The following is a 15,202-nucleotide window of genomic DNA, read 5'->3' as shown; positions in this document are numbered from 1 at the left end:
GTAAGTTTGACATCACATGAAAATCAGTTTTACATGTTATTCAGTTACAGATAACAAAAATTGCTTCCAGCCCCCCCCCCAACTTTAAATTTCAATATGTAAAATAAAAATAAAATAAATTACTTTGAAAAAGTACATTGATTTTAATGTGTATTTTTAGAATTAAGGGTTATAATTAATAGTTTTAATTATGTAATGTTAACATCTCTCACTGGCAAAAATTTCTAAAACTTCTATCATAAGGTGGTGCAATAGGATTATGTTTACTGTAATAAAGTATTAAAGATTTGTGAACAGCATGGCATGTGGTATGTAGGAATCATTTAGTGCTAAGTGTTAAACACCACTTAACTCAGACTGCACACTCTTAGTGATGTATCTGTCCAGTTTAGAAGGCTGATGATGTAGTCTAAGTATTTTCTCCTATGCTACTTGGAGCTCCCAATGCAATAATTAGGTAGGTATATTAAGATATTGAGAATAACTTGTGTCAGCTGACTATGACAAAGCAAATGGCATAAATTTGGATTTATGGCATAAATCAATCAGTGGGAGAGGAGACGAACATCTATTTTCTTTGAACAGCTTCAGAGAATTGCTTAGTTAGCAAGGAACAAGGCATATAGTCACCACCTAGAAATATACTCTGCCCTCACCCACGTGAACGGTAAACATTCTTTGACCAAAACTCATGGTTATTAATTTACGCACTATAAACAGTAAGTTTTCTTTATAAAGCAATCTTTATAGTCTCTCTTCCTAATCAGTCCCACCATTGTGTATCTATGTAGGAGTTCTCCTTCACTGCACCGGTCAAAAGCAGTCCTGAGGAAAGTCCTCTAGATTTCACCAGTCCTTTACATTATGATCACTATATTATCCATATTTCTTTAACACTAATGCTCTGGCAACACTTTTCCTCTGTGTCCCTCTAGGTGACAAGAATTTTCTTTTTACACTGAAGTTAATGAAACTTGCTCTTTTCTTCTAGTAGCCAGTAACATCACCAAATCCAAACTCCCTCTAATTAATTACACCTCTCCCCAGTCCAAGCATATCGCTACTGTCAAAGATGTAAAGGCTCCGAATGGATGAATTCTGTTAGAAAAGTTACAAAACACTGTACGTTGTTAACAGTTTGGATCAACTTTTGTCCTTGGCTTGAAAAAGTTTTGGAAAAATGAAGGCAAAATTATTACCTACAATCAATGGTAATTTGTATTGAACGTATGCTCAGGTTAATTCCAAAAAAAACACTTTTATCTTAGCAGTAAAGGATCAGGCTCCTATCTCAGTCTCTTTTGGCAGATGTAGTTACGCTCAGGAAACCAGTTTTAATGGTTAATAAAGATAATGAATGCACAAAACTGAAATGTACTCAGTAACAATTTTTCCTATTAAATTCAGGTCACAAGTAGGACACATTTTGATCAGCAGCGGTGCCAGTGATGTTCACTCCCCATAGGTAATTAGATATGTGGAACAGTTGAGAACTATGATCTGTAGAACTGAGTACTTTATTAAATGGTGCTATCTGAACTCTGAATATACTAATGCTTACAACCATTAAAACTAGCCCACCCTAGGGGAAAAGAAAACAATATTTGAGGAATAGCATCTTTTTGTGTTGAAACCTCTCTGTTGTGGACCTGTGTTAGTATTTTAAGCAAATTCTTACACATGCTTTCATCAAAGCAGCTTTTTTGGATGATAAAAGAGTTGAAGAGTGCTTTTTCTAGAGTTCTTTTGTGTTGGTAAGGAGCCACCATAGTACTTATGGATGTGCTGCCAGAAAGAAAGAAAGAAATCATAAGTAGGGCTGTCGATTAATCACAGTTAACTCGTGATTAACTCAAAAAAATTAATCGTGATTAAAAAGTTAATTGCTATTAATCGCAGTTTTAAATCTCACTGTTAAAGAATAGAATACCAATTGAAATTTATTAAATATTTTGGATGTTTTTCTACATTTTCAAATATATTGATTTAAATTACAACACAGAATACAAAGTGTACAGTACTTACTTTATATTATTTTTATTAAAAATATTTACACTGAAAAAATGCTACACAAAAGAAATAGTATTTTTCAGTTCACCTCATACAAGTACCATAGTGCAATCTCTTTATCGTGAAAGTGTAATTTACAAATGTAGATTTTTTTGTTACATAACTGCATTCAAAAACAAAACAATGTCAAACTTTAGAGCCTACTAGTCCACTCAGTCCTACTTCTTGGTCAGCCAATCGCTAAGAGAAACAAGTTTGTTTACATTTATGGGAGATAATGCTGCCTGCTTCTTATTTACTATGTTACCTGAAAGTTAGAACAGACATTCACATGGCACTTTTGTAGCCGGCATTGCAAGGTATTTACATGCCAGATATGCTGAACATTTGTATGCCCTGCATGCTTTGGCCACCATTCCAGAGGACATGCTTCCATGCTGATGATGCTCGTTAAAAAAATAATGCATTAATTAAATTTGTGACTGAACTCCTTGGGAGACAATTGTATGTCTCCTCCTCTGTGTTTTACCTGCATTCTGCCATATATTTCATGTTATAGCAGTCTCAGATGATGACTCAGAACGTTGTTTGTTTGCAGAACACTTTCACTGAAGATTTTACAAACTGCAAAGAAGGTACCAATGTGAGATTACTAAAGATAGCTACAGCACTTGACCCAAGATTTAAGAATCTGAAGTGCCTTCCAAAATCTGATCAGGACGGGGTGTGGAGCATGCTTTCAGAAGTCTTAAAAGAGCAATACTCTGATGCGGAAACTACTGAACCCGAACCACCAAAAAAGAAAATCAACCTTCTGCTGGTGGCATCTGACTCAAATGATGAAAATGAATATATATTGGTCTGCACTGCTTTGGATTGTTATTGAGCAGAACCCATCATCAGCATGGATGCATGTCCTTTGGAATGGTGGTTGAAGCATAAAGGGACATATGAATCTTTAGCGCATCTGGCACGTAAATATCTTGCAACATGTGCTACAACAGTGCCACATGAACGCCTGTTCTCACTTTCAGGGACATTTTTTTAATCACTTGACAGCCCTAATAATAAGTAAAATAAATAGCTCTGAACAGTCCTGATCTATAAGTCTTTTCCTTTCAATAGCCATGCTATTTAATTTAGACATTTCATAATTGGATATAGTACTGGTCATCAGTTCAATAAGTCTGTGTACTGCTGCTAAATTAAACTCTGTATGAAAATCTTCATTAGGTGTAGATATCAAGCGAGTGTCTAATTATTTGGTATAAGAAATAATACAAATTTCCTTTCCTCCTTTACCTTGTGACTCTTTCCTGGAAATAAGGGCATCAGAGGATACGTATACTTTAGTTGGCCTAATCTGGGACATCATATTGGCAATAGCCAATTTTTTCTGGTAGCTGAAGACTGAGTCCTGTATTTTTGGGTATCCAAAGCTCCCAGTTATCCAGTGGAAGATTCTGAATGTGGGTTCCACTTGCTGATGAACAATTTGTCAGTTTAAGCAATCCACACTCTCATTCAGACACTCCAGTGTCTGTATCACTTATGGACTGCACATCCATTTTTTACTGAAAACAACATGGCTTTTTTGGTTAGAGAAGTTTCTTTTGCTTTTCTTCATGGTTCCCAGGAGATGACTGTAGTATTTTATTACATGATTAGCATTTGATGATCCTTGATGTGTTTTTCAGGGGACTGTACTGCAGATCTGATGGTATAGTACATATGACTCTGTACCTTCCCTGTTTCAACTAAACATATATTCATGTTTGATTCATGTACCAATATGCTCCCTGGCTTACTCATTAATGCTGGCATTTGTTGCACTTATTTTCCTCTCTAAAGTTGGTAAGGGAATATCATATCTCAGGAAAGCTCCTGAAAACTACTACTCCCGTAAAATGAAGAACTTGCCTGGCATTGCTAGTTGAGAGTCAAGTCTTTCTAAAGCAGATGATCACACTGTTAATGTTATTCTTTCAAGTTGTTTTGAAATACTAGGGGGAACCTCATCTTTGCCTGTGGCTGCTCCTAGAAGTCATAGTTCTCTGTCTGGAGCCTCTTCTGAAGAGAAGGCACTTACCTCCTCAATTCATGATTGTTGAGAGATATCACTTTCTACAATTCCATGACTTGACGTGGGGATATTTTGACTTTCCTCTGATGTCTCTCTCAAAACTGATCATTAAACTGTAATTTAAAATTTCTTGGAGAGAATCCTATCCCCTAGTTCCTCAACACATGTAGCTTGCTCTAATCTGTACTACATTTGTTGAGACTTACTGTTAGATGAGCTACATAAATTCCAGTTTAAATGTTTTGAGCATTTCAACTACCATCCCATCAGTCTGCAAACACAGACCTACTTTTTGGAGCAAATTTGGATGGGCCAGTCCTTACATAAAAGGTTGCTTTAGAACACTGGTTCCAAATGCCTCCGGTATCTCTTATAGATGTAGCCAATCCTCTCGTCCAGGATTGCCAAGGAGGGGGATGATCAACAATACAAGGCTCCTAGTACTGAGATAATTTTAAAAATAACGTGTAATATGACACTGTAGCCAAACGTTATTCATTTGAAGTCCTGATTCTGCCAAATCACAACAAACATTTCCGTGTTAACATATAAACACCATTAGCAACTTGATTTTTATACATACACAATATTTGCTCTACTGTATTGTATTTTTGCCCTTTTGCCAAGCAGTGCAGAATTTGTGGCCTAAAAGGTGAATTTCCTGTTTGGAGCAGAAATTTGTGACACAGGCTTTTTTTAGTATGTGTTTGTTTGCAAAATGTATAGAAGTTGTGCTTCCTTGAACAAGAGTGGTAACAAACAGCAACACAGACAACTCCCTTCTTGCAGAACTCTAATATCAGATACCTTCATCTCATCCCCAGAAGCAGCTCTCTCCCTCCTTCCCCAGGCCTCCCTAATGTTTCACTGGTTCACAAACTCTATGCGAGTTTTCCACACTTTTCACCTGGGAGACCCCTAGTCAAAGGCTGCTCACCAAGCTCAAATGATTTTGAAAGGTGAGTGGGGCACCTATCTTCCTTTTGTGAAGCTGCTCCTCAACAGAGAACACTCAGATCTTCAACTGTCAGACAAAGAAGAGTGCTTTAACTCCCAAAATACCCTTAATAACTCTGAGTTTAGTTATTGCATGGCTTTTTCAGCTCTTTGTATGGGGAATTTTATACATCAATGCCCCTTAATGTGCGAGCCATTAGCAACTTTTACCATAACAATATTAACATCATCATATGTTACAGCCATATAATCAAACCAGTCATTCTGCCTTGTAAACATTTAGTGATATGGTCAAGTGACCATGCACTTGGACATGTCATCAAATGAATAAGACTTCCAAGCATTTGGTGAAATAACTGAAAATGAGCAACCACTTATTCAAATATCTAAATCCGTGCATTTAATTAAATCTCCAAAAGAATAAACACATTACACTTTATTACTTACTATCAAACACAGGGGAACATCTATTATTCTATTAATGCAAAATGCCATGATTTGAGTAATTATTTATAGTACATAACACTTAGAGGTCTCAACTGAGATTGGAATCCTGTTGTTCTATGTATTGAGCAAACACATAGTAAGAGACAGTCCATGCCCTAAAAAGCTTAGAGTCTGAATAAACAAGACAGATAGTGAGGGAGAGGGGAAACCAAGTCAGAGAGAGATCCGGTAATTTGCCCATGTCACACAAAAATTGAGTGGCAGAGCCAGAAATGTAATCCAAGTCTCCTGACTCACAACCTAGTGCCCTATCCACTGGACCATGTTACCTCTCAATAATAAACATATCCCTATTTTTGGTATAATTGAAGCTTTCAGTGGTATGGGCAGTTATATTTCAAATACTTTTTGAAGCACTCACAGCTGTGTTTACACTTCTTGAGCAGTGAGCAATTATAATATATTTCATAAAATCATAAAAATGTAGGGCTGGAAGGGACCTTGAGAAGTCATCTAGTCTAGCTGCCTGAAAATCACATTTTTCCCCAAAACAGCAGTGGAAATTCTAAACTAACTATATTTAACACTCAAAAGCACCGAGAGATACAGACTGTAGGAAAACTAAACTATTATAACCATGTAATAGAACTAAAATATGTGTTTTCCCCTGTACATGCTCAGTAGTTATTTTCAAATGTTGATCTAAAATTTATTCAAGTCAGGCTAAATGCCCAGAAAAATCCACTGGTCAAAATGATCCCCTTTTTGCTAAGAAAAAAAGGCAAATGAAATCAGAAAAACTCCTTTTTGTCCCCTTCCTCCCCCCAACACCTGAGTCTTTTTTACAATATAAAAACAGTTCCCAATCTGAGAATTTATAAAGCAGAAAACAACTGGGAAATTCACATTACTGAGTCCAGTTCAAGGGAAAGAAAAGGGAAAATAAATATTGCACTTCAGCATGAGGGATATGTTAGAGGTATAGATGGTGGCTGCAAGTGGGAGTTGGCACAGAGCTGCAATTCCCAGTTTGCTGATCACACTGGATTTCCAACCGTTTTGTTCCACTCGAGAGGCACAAAGGGTGGGGACCAGGATTTGGGCCAACGAATTCAAGGGTTGTTCCAGGAATTCATTATGGAAGGAGTGGGCCCTATTAATATTAATATGTTTTGTTTCAAGTTCTCTCTTCTGAAATGTTTGCTAACTAAACCATCAGCTTACAAAACTCTAACAGGTTAAACATTAATTTTTACAGCATTATCTCATATCTAATAGCCAAGGCCTCCTTACAACAAATTCTGAACTCCATATGCTGTCCATATCCTTCTAGTTTCCTTTGTATATTGGTAAACATCAGATTAATCAAAAAGTTTCAGAGTAACTAGTTAAATCAATTATTTTTCACTGGCGTTAAGATAAATAGAGATGGAAAATAATCTCTCTGATCAAATTGTTCCATTCTCCTGCAAGTGCAGGATACAGTCCCTTCATAAGACTGACATGATATAATGAAAAAAAAAATCACACTTTTGTTTAAACCCCTCCCCTCCCCTGAGTTTTCTTGTGTCACTCATATTATTCCTTCCTTGTATTGTAAATATAACCAGATTTTAATAAAAGTACCAGCTAAAGTGTTTTTAATAAAAAGCAACTAAATCAATATTTTAAAATAAAAACTATCAATAGATAATTACGACTTCACTTTAAAAATAATCATATTACACTGAGTTACAATACTTTTACATCAGATATTTGCTGAAAGCCCAGATCCTGCAACAGGATGTGTGTGGGTGAACTGATGTGTTTGCACAGAGGCCCAGTCATGTCACCAGTGATCCACATGGGGACAGGAGTTTGCCACATCCAATTGTAGAATCAGGTCTGAAGATATTGTCCTGGACTGGACAAGTAGAAATAGCTATTTTAATACTATAGATATTTTTCCATAAATCGTGGAAAAAACAACTACTGCGTTTGTATCCAGATTCATCAGTTGGCATGATAAATTCAAGCCCTATGTGAATCTAGATTTCTGGTTCTTACAATTCCTTAAAATGTGCCTTGGCTGCACAAAATTGTTTTTGAAAAGCTGGAAGTCTTCAAGCAAATTTCTGCCCTCTTTATGTGGTTTTAAAACTTTTGATTGACATAGCGCATTGTATAATTTGTGGAGTCTCAAACTGTTCCTTTGGTCATACTTTGGAGTCAATATTTTTCACTAATATCATGATACTTAAAATAATCTCAAAGTGGAGATACTGTTTGGCTTTCAAAAAACAACACTTCCTCCCCGCTCCTCCCAGAGCAGAAACTTTGCTGCAGCCTGATTTACACACAAAAGTAAAATACAAGTTTGTCGTCTCTGAAGGAAAAAAAAGCATTTCCCTACAGACAGCCAAGATGTTACTTCCTAAAGGGTTACTGGTTTCAACATGTTTTGGCAGACCACACAATGTTAAATCCAATGCCATTTATTTATTCATATTTTCCTATTTCCTTTAAGGAATCTAGCTCACTTATTCCTGGGATACACTGAAGATTTGTTAACTTCATACTTCACTTTAAACACATTTTAATTGGAATATTAATAATATCTGCATTTAACATATATTTGTAGCTAAATTTAAGTAATTACATTTATTTCCACTGGAACATGATGGATTACGTTGATGAAAATTTAACAAAATAGTTGCTTCTAAAACTAAATTTTAGATCAGCACCTATTTCTCAGTCCCTCTCCTATGATTTTACAATCTAATTTAAACAGAGCAGATCATAGAAAGAAAGTATTCCATGGGCATGTCTCACAGGAACACAGTGCCCTATCTAGCAGTATTAATTATGGATCTGTCAAACAGGTTTCACAAAAGTTATTTGTGCGTCTGACATTTTGAGGCTTATGCTGTTGTCAGGATTATGGCTAAGAGGAGTGATTTATTAGAAATCTTTAATTATTTTGTGTTATTCTCTTTTACCCCCCCTTAAAAATACACTAGCACTTATATAGCATTCTACAACACAAAATCTCTCTAAAAACATTAACTAATTCCCAACACTGCTGTGATCTAAGTATCCTTAGGTCCATTTCAAAGATGGGAAACAGAGACAGATGACGTGATTTGCTACAATTGCAGAGCAGGTTTGAGTTAGAGTTGGGATCAGAATTCAGGACTTCCAGGCTCTTACTCTTATGCTACTTCAAAATATATAATTCTATATGAAAAAGCTATAAAAGTAAATTACAGTACCTTTTACCTTGTCCAAAGTCCTCACCTTCCGACATTTCAGACTTACAACAACAACAACAACAAGAAATCTACACCAAACTAGTAAATCCAGACAAAGATTTTCAATTCTTCGTGTTTTAAAAGAAAAACAGCCCAAGACTCTGCTTTGTGTGCTTCTGAGTAAAGTGCTGCTTCTTTCAGAGAGTACGTGTTTACACACATCCTAAGCAACTGCTTGTCTTGAATGAAGTTCAGAGTGTTCTATTTTGACTGGCTAATTCTATAAATAAATAGGTTACATCTTACTACAGGTACCGTGACAGGCTGTTAGGTTTCAAGCACAGCCCAAAAGCCAAATATTTTTTTATGGTCATGTGAGAAGGAATCACCAGCCAGTAATTAACCTTTATTTGCCTGACTCCACTGAAGCTCCTCTGTTTTCTCTCTGCTTTTCTTGGCTGTAACTAAGCACAAACCAAAATGATAGAAAGCTACAGTACATGGAGTTTACCAGGAATGTCACAGCAGTCTAAAAAATTATATAGAAAATACTGTGTAGTTGGTTAGAAAAAAAGGTATATTCTCACTGTGATAACATCTAAAAACTTTGTTTACTGGCTGTCTCCACCACACAGTTGGCAGACAACATACTGTTATTTTCCTCTCCTGCATCTAGAAATGTCATGAGACACTAGCAGTTCATTAGGGAAAATGAACTGGAAGATCTATATTTCCAGTTAGGATTCATTTCCTTCTTGCGTTATGAGCACGGGTTCCTTGCTTGTGTGTGTATTTGTGACAGTCTGTCAAGTCAGTAAAAAGGAACAGGAGTACTTGTGGCACCTTAGAGGCTAACAAATTTATTAGAGAATAGTCTCTAAGGTGCCACATGTACTCCTTTTCTTTTTGTGGATACAGACTAACACGGCTGCTACTCTGAAACCTGTCAAGTCAGTGAAATTGCTTCCTCACAGGTTGCTTCTTTCCATAAGACAACAGCTTGACATAGGCATATTGTAGTAGGAAAATCCTATTTTAATAAATGTTTTGATTTAGAATGTAGTATTTATTGATGTATTTTATAAGTATGATTTAATATGCCCTGCCAGCCACCCTTTTTGATTTCAAGGCAGGAATAGACCGGAACAGTCCTTTTGGCTGATTATGGTCACCTTTTGTTTTAGGATAAGTTTTCATTATAGTATTTGCTATAAGGTTTTGCTTCTTGTATGCATTGCAAATTAAGTTGTATAAGGTTCTTGTAATCCCTTTAGTAACCATATAATCCTTTCCAAAATGTTATCCTGTCTGAAAGTCTCTAAAATTGTTTGCTGTAAGTGAGGAATATGTGCATAGTTAAAAATAAGTGAAAAGCCCATCACAAATGTCCCGATGGTCAAGAAAAAGTGAGAGACTTGGAAACATCAGGAGACAATCAGAAAACATCCATTGTATCCGATGCTAAACATGTTAGCAGCATTGACGACCTCAGAGGTGAGGCAGGCACCTCTGAAGGTGAGACAACAAATAGGAAATAACGATGCCAAGACAACAATAACTATCAAATGATAACAGCAGAAAACCCCAAGATTAACACCACTTAAGGACTAATGATTATAAAGGATGACAGTATAAAATGCATGGACTCAAATGGGAATTTACAACTATGAAGATGGAGTGTTTTGCCATGAAACTCTGGGTTCAGTCCTGCAAAGCCTCGGAGCATTGGATTGCAACCGACAGAACCCAGCTTCTCACTTGTGCCCAATCTAACTGGCCATTAGATTGACTCAAGCTACGACAGACTGGTAACTATTAAGACCATCTGCAGGACGTGTGTGTGTGGGTGTAAGATTGAATGCAAATGCTGTTATATTTTCAATAAATGCAGCGTATTGCCTTTTCCCCTGAAAAGATCCCGTGTGCTTTTTACAAGCATAACAATGTGATCTTTATAGTATCCTTATGGACCAATCACTACTTATGGATATCATTACACCAAAAGCTGTTTTCTAGAAGGGGAAGCAACAAGTTTAGATATTCCACCTGAAAGAATTGTGCAAATGTTTCTGGGAAAAATAAGTCTTAACAAAAACCTATTGTTTTAAGTATCTGATCAAAGTAGGGATAATGAGTAAGGCAAAAATCAGGCTCTATGTTCTATTTATTAAGACTTCTGACATTTACAATGTGTGTATTATAAGTAGTACAATATTGACTAGAAAACTGCTTCTTAATTTAAAAAACCTAAGGAAAAAGGTTCAAAATAAAGGGATTCTAAATAAATAGTGGGATCTCTCTTGTACCAAGAATGGTCTAAATTCATAAAAAACCCTAAATAGCTCTCACAGGTCATTCCATCAAAGATTGGCTACTTCAAGTCACAAAAGCTAAGCAGGCTGGATAAATATTTGAATGAGAGACCATGTACAATTCTCAGAAAATGGGTGAACATCAGAGAACGTGCATGTTGGAGGTCTGTGGGAAAGGGAAGTTTTTTATTCTTCTCCCTGTCCCCAACTTTTCAGCCAGTTTCCACTTCCTTCCCCCTTCCAAGTCTTCCACACTGTCCCTCTCCTCAGTCCTCAGCTAGCCAACTCTTCCTTCCAATCTGCACTCCTTCCTTCCTCCCTTTGTTACAGATGTTGAGGGTACAGCAGGCATGGGTAGTTACTGCACCCCAACAATCCAATTTAATCGTAAACACATGCTAGTAAAAGTGATGCCGCCTTACACAACAGATCTGTTCCCTATGAATATTCAATGACACCTGCTTCCTTCAGTGACCAAAGTGTATTGCTTTTGGCTCCTGTTAGCCTAAGACAGAGGGAGCTGGATTCCATTCTGGCTTGCAACTTTTCAACAAAATTGTTAACTATGTTCTAGAATCTGCATTAATTAATGATGATATGCAATACAGAAAATAACCCAGTTTGACTTTGAGATCCCAGACTGAGTTTGCAGGCTTATCAGTTATCAAAAACGTGTTTTTCTTATATAGAACACGTGTGTACACACCTACCTACCCATCCACTCCATTAAATTAACATTAAAGACTGTGAAGTCAAGCACTCCAAAATTAGGAAGTGCCAGAATCAAGGTTGCTGCACATCTTTAATTCCTTCCTTGTGCACATGCATTATGATACAATCTTTAATTACATGATCACGTACTATTTTTTCCACGTGACCCCTGCCTGAGTCAGTGCACAGGATGGACGGTGCTCACTTAATGAGCAGCTATTTAATATTTTGTTTTATCTTCATTGTTTAATATGTGGCCTTAGGCCTTATTTACTGCACACTATTCAAACCCTGCTCTGAAGACAATTATTAATTTCCTCGTGGGCTTTTCTTTGGTGATCATCACTATATTATCTCAAAAAGAAGAGTAGTACTTGTGACACCTTAAAGTGCATCCGATGAAGTGAGCTGTAGCTCACGAAAGCTTATGCTCAAATAAATTTGCTAGTTTCTAAGGTGCCACAAGTACGGCTTTTCTTTTTGCGGATGCAAACTAACACGGCTGCTACTCTGAAACCTATATTATCTCAGGTTTCAGAGTAGCAGCCGCGTTAGTCTGTATCCGCAAAAAGAAAAGGAGGACTTGTGGCACCTTAGAGACTAACAAATGTATTTGAGCATAAACTTTCATGAGCTACAGCTCACTTCATCGGATGCATGGTGCTTCACAAATAATTTATCTTTCCAACACTCTTGTCAGAGTTACTATCCCCATTTTACAGCTATGGAGCTGAACCACTGAGAGATTATGGTCAAAAGCGTGCACTAATTTTGAATGCCCAATTTGAGATGCCTTGGACCTGATTTGTCAGGGTACTTAGCATTAGATAGCACTTCATATGTTCAAAGCACAGCTCCCCCTGACTTCAGTTGCAACTGTGAGTACTCAGCACTTCTGCAAATCAGATCTAAGGTATCAAATCAAGCATCCAGGAATATTATCCTTTGTGACCACACTCTGAAAAGTTTGGTTTAAAAGTGACTTGCTTAGTATCATAGTGGAACTTTGTGGCAGAGGTAGGGATAGAATCCAGTTCTCCAAGGCAGCATTCAATTGCTTTAACCATAAAACCATCCTTTCTCTCCCTGATTCATTCACTACACACCTTCCTAACTTCTGTAACAAATGAGGCTAGAGTCCCACAAACAACAGTCTCCTTTATACCCATTCATCCCCAAAGCAGTTTTTAAAATAAATTTAAACAGATAGTGTTTATTTTTAAGCATTTTTTCCATTTTTATTTATTTAAATTTTCATACTTTGGGAAATTATGAGAGGGGCTCAGACAATAATCATTTGACATTGAGTTTTAAAAAATAAAGCTTTTGTAACCATTAAAAAACAAACTGTCAACATCATGACAAAATATACAAAGTAAATATCCTTAAATCAAACTCTAATACATTCTCAAGCAGCATTTTTAATAGCAAACAGAAAAATAAAAAATTCCATCATCATGTGGCATAATATTGATACCACTTGGCTCATCAACTGGGGTGGACCCTTTAGATCCACTACACAATTCACAACCTACCTAGCCAATCTCAGATTCCAGTTTCTTTCTGTATTATAGCAGAAGTGAGTTTTGAAGAGGGACTTAAGAAAAGTTAAAGAGTTGGCTTTATGGACTTTGACTAGGAGCTCTCCCCGCGCAAGCAATATGGAAGGAACCATGAAAGTGCTTGTTTGAGAAGCAGGCAATCAACGCTGGCATCATAGGTAGGAACTTACCTGACATAAAGGTAACAAGTTGGATAGGTAGGGTGGAACAAAATTGTGATGAGCTTTGAAACCAAGGATAAGAAATTTTTGTTTCAGATGGAAGAGTGGGAGCCAAGGGAAGGACTTAAAGGGTGTGTGTGATGTAGTCAGGGCAACAAGCCAAATTGTGCAAGATGATCAAAACTTGGACAAGAACTACAATACTAAATCATCAAGTAAATTTCCCAAGCCTTTATTAGCATGATTGTCAAGTAATTTCATACGAATTTCACTAATTTTAATAATTTTATTTTTAAATCACAATGCCTTTCCAGCAAGACCAGGCCAATGCTATAAAGCTCTGGGTGGCAGCACAAAGTGTGTACTACTATGGTCAAGGATTCATTATGTGACAGGGAAAAGCAACATTTCATCCTAAAAAGTTACTGGTTTGGCAGCAGTGACATCTTGGGCTACTGGAGAGCCAGATAAAGACAAATGTAGCAAAAATGTGTGTGTGTGTGTGTGTGTGTGTGTGTGTGTGTGTGAGTGAGTGAACACACACACTCAGGTGTGGGACAGCTGTTGAATAACTGCCTTTTACATAGACCCAGATAATATCTGTGACATACAAGTTTGAATGCATGTTATTAAAATAAATTTTGTTTCCATTTCACACAAGAGATGAGTCACATCAGGGTTGCTGTTCCTCCCTCCAGAGCGTGAAGGTGACAGGCGGTAGGGTTGGATCACGTGGGCCGTATGCATTCCCAGTTTCAGAGGATGAGCAGCAGGCTGGTAGTAAATATGCATAATCACTGTGTTGCCATGCCAACTGTCAGTGCTGGCAACACTGTCAAATAGAAGTTCCATGTAACCGTTCTTTTCTTCAACAGTTCAAGTTTATGGAATTTCCCCATCTTTATCTGACAAACTGCAGAAGCAAGATACATAGGCGTACTTGCCACACACCATTTAGTGTGGTGACACTCCACATAGCATTGAATCAGCACAGGAAAGCCAGGCAAGGTATGGAACATGCTCATGGAATGTGTAGCATTCTTTTCTAATTTGTCTACAACCTAGCTGTGGAAAAAAGGATCTACCTCTGTTACAATTGCCTTAATTTTCTGGTTATTTATAGTTAACTAGTAGAGTATATTCTGCTTCTGGGTACAGAAGGTTATTTATATATTTCATGAAACATCTTACACTGACTCTACATTATTCAGATTGCCAGGAGCATGTTATTTTATTCTGTAAGGTTCAGTTTCTATCAGGATTATGTAAGCATGAAGGGTATAGTTGGTACAATTTATTAAATATTGTAGAAACTGCACAGAATAATATTCCTACAAGAGTATCAATTTATAATGATTTCTCCCTACCTTGTTGAGACTTTGTTTTGCAAGTTACATTTATTCTGTTAAAAAGCATAGGAGGGAATGAAAACTGTATGAGGAATCTCTAACAACAATATTTATTAAAGATGTATATCTAAGGAATTGAGATTGGAGATTAAATCAATTTTTATGTCAATTTTGTATACTAAATAAATACACTAAGATTAAGCATATTTCCATGTTTCCTTATAATCTTCTCCTTGAGCTGTTCAGTGTGACAGCCTTCTCAAGGTATTGATAATCAGAACTAAAAAGCCAAACTACTGTTTTATAGGGCCGCATAGTGTTTATTTGTAAACATACATGCACACAAATCTATACTTTAGTATAGATTTGCCCCATGATGA

The 15,202-nt window shown here is 36.8% G+C and overlaps 1 protein-coding gene and 1 long non-coding RNA gene across 4 annotated transcripts in view; one reads left to right on the top strand and one right to left on the bottom strand.

Moving 5' to 3' along the window:
- The window catches only part of RETREG1 (reticulophagy regulator 1), a 136,043-nt gene that overhangs the window by 49,395 nt on the left and 71,446 nt on the right, over positions 1–15,202 (bottom strand). The window contains exon 1 of one of the 3 annotated variants that reach the window (XM_084618130.1): positions 8,749–9,088. The exons of the other annotated variants lie outside the window; for them this stretch is intronic. Within the exon in view, the coding sequence (XP_084474256.1) occupies positions 8,749–8,783 (35 nt within the window). The 5' untranslated portion in view covers positions 8,784–9,088. Of the gene's footprint in view, positions 1–8,748; positions 9,089–15,202 lie in introns of those variants that run through there. 3 annotated transcript variants of the gene reach the window in all.
- LOC311515223 overlaps positions 1–15,202 on the top strand; it is a 152,922-nt gene that overhangs the window by 123,216 nt on the left and 14,504 nt on the right. The window contains exon 2 of the long non-coding RNA XR_014710086.1: positions 14,349–14,481. This is a non-coding gene — a long non-coding RNA (uncharacterized lncRNA). The remainder of the gene's footprint in view (positions 1–14,348; positions 14,482–15,202) is intronic.

Source organism: Lepidochelys olivacea, assembly GCF_965140295.1.
Source record: "Lepidochelys olivacea isolate rLepOli2 genome assembly, chromosome: 2".
Classification (NCBI taxonomy): domain Eukaryota; kingdom Metazoa; phylum Chordata; order Testudines; family Cheloniidae; genus Lepidochelys; species Lepidochelys olivacea.
Note: the sequence above shows the minus strand (reverse complement) of the source record. Positions and strands in the feature narration are given on the sequence as shown.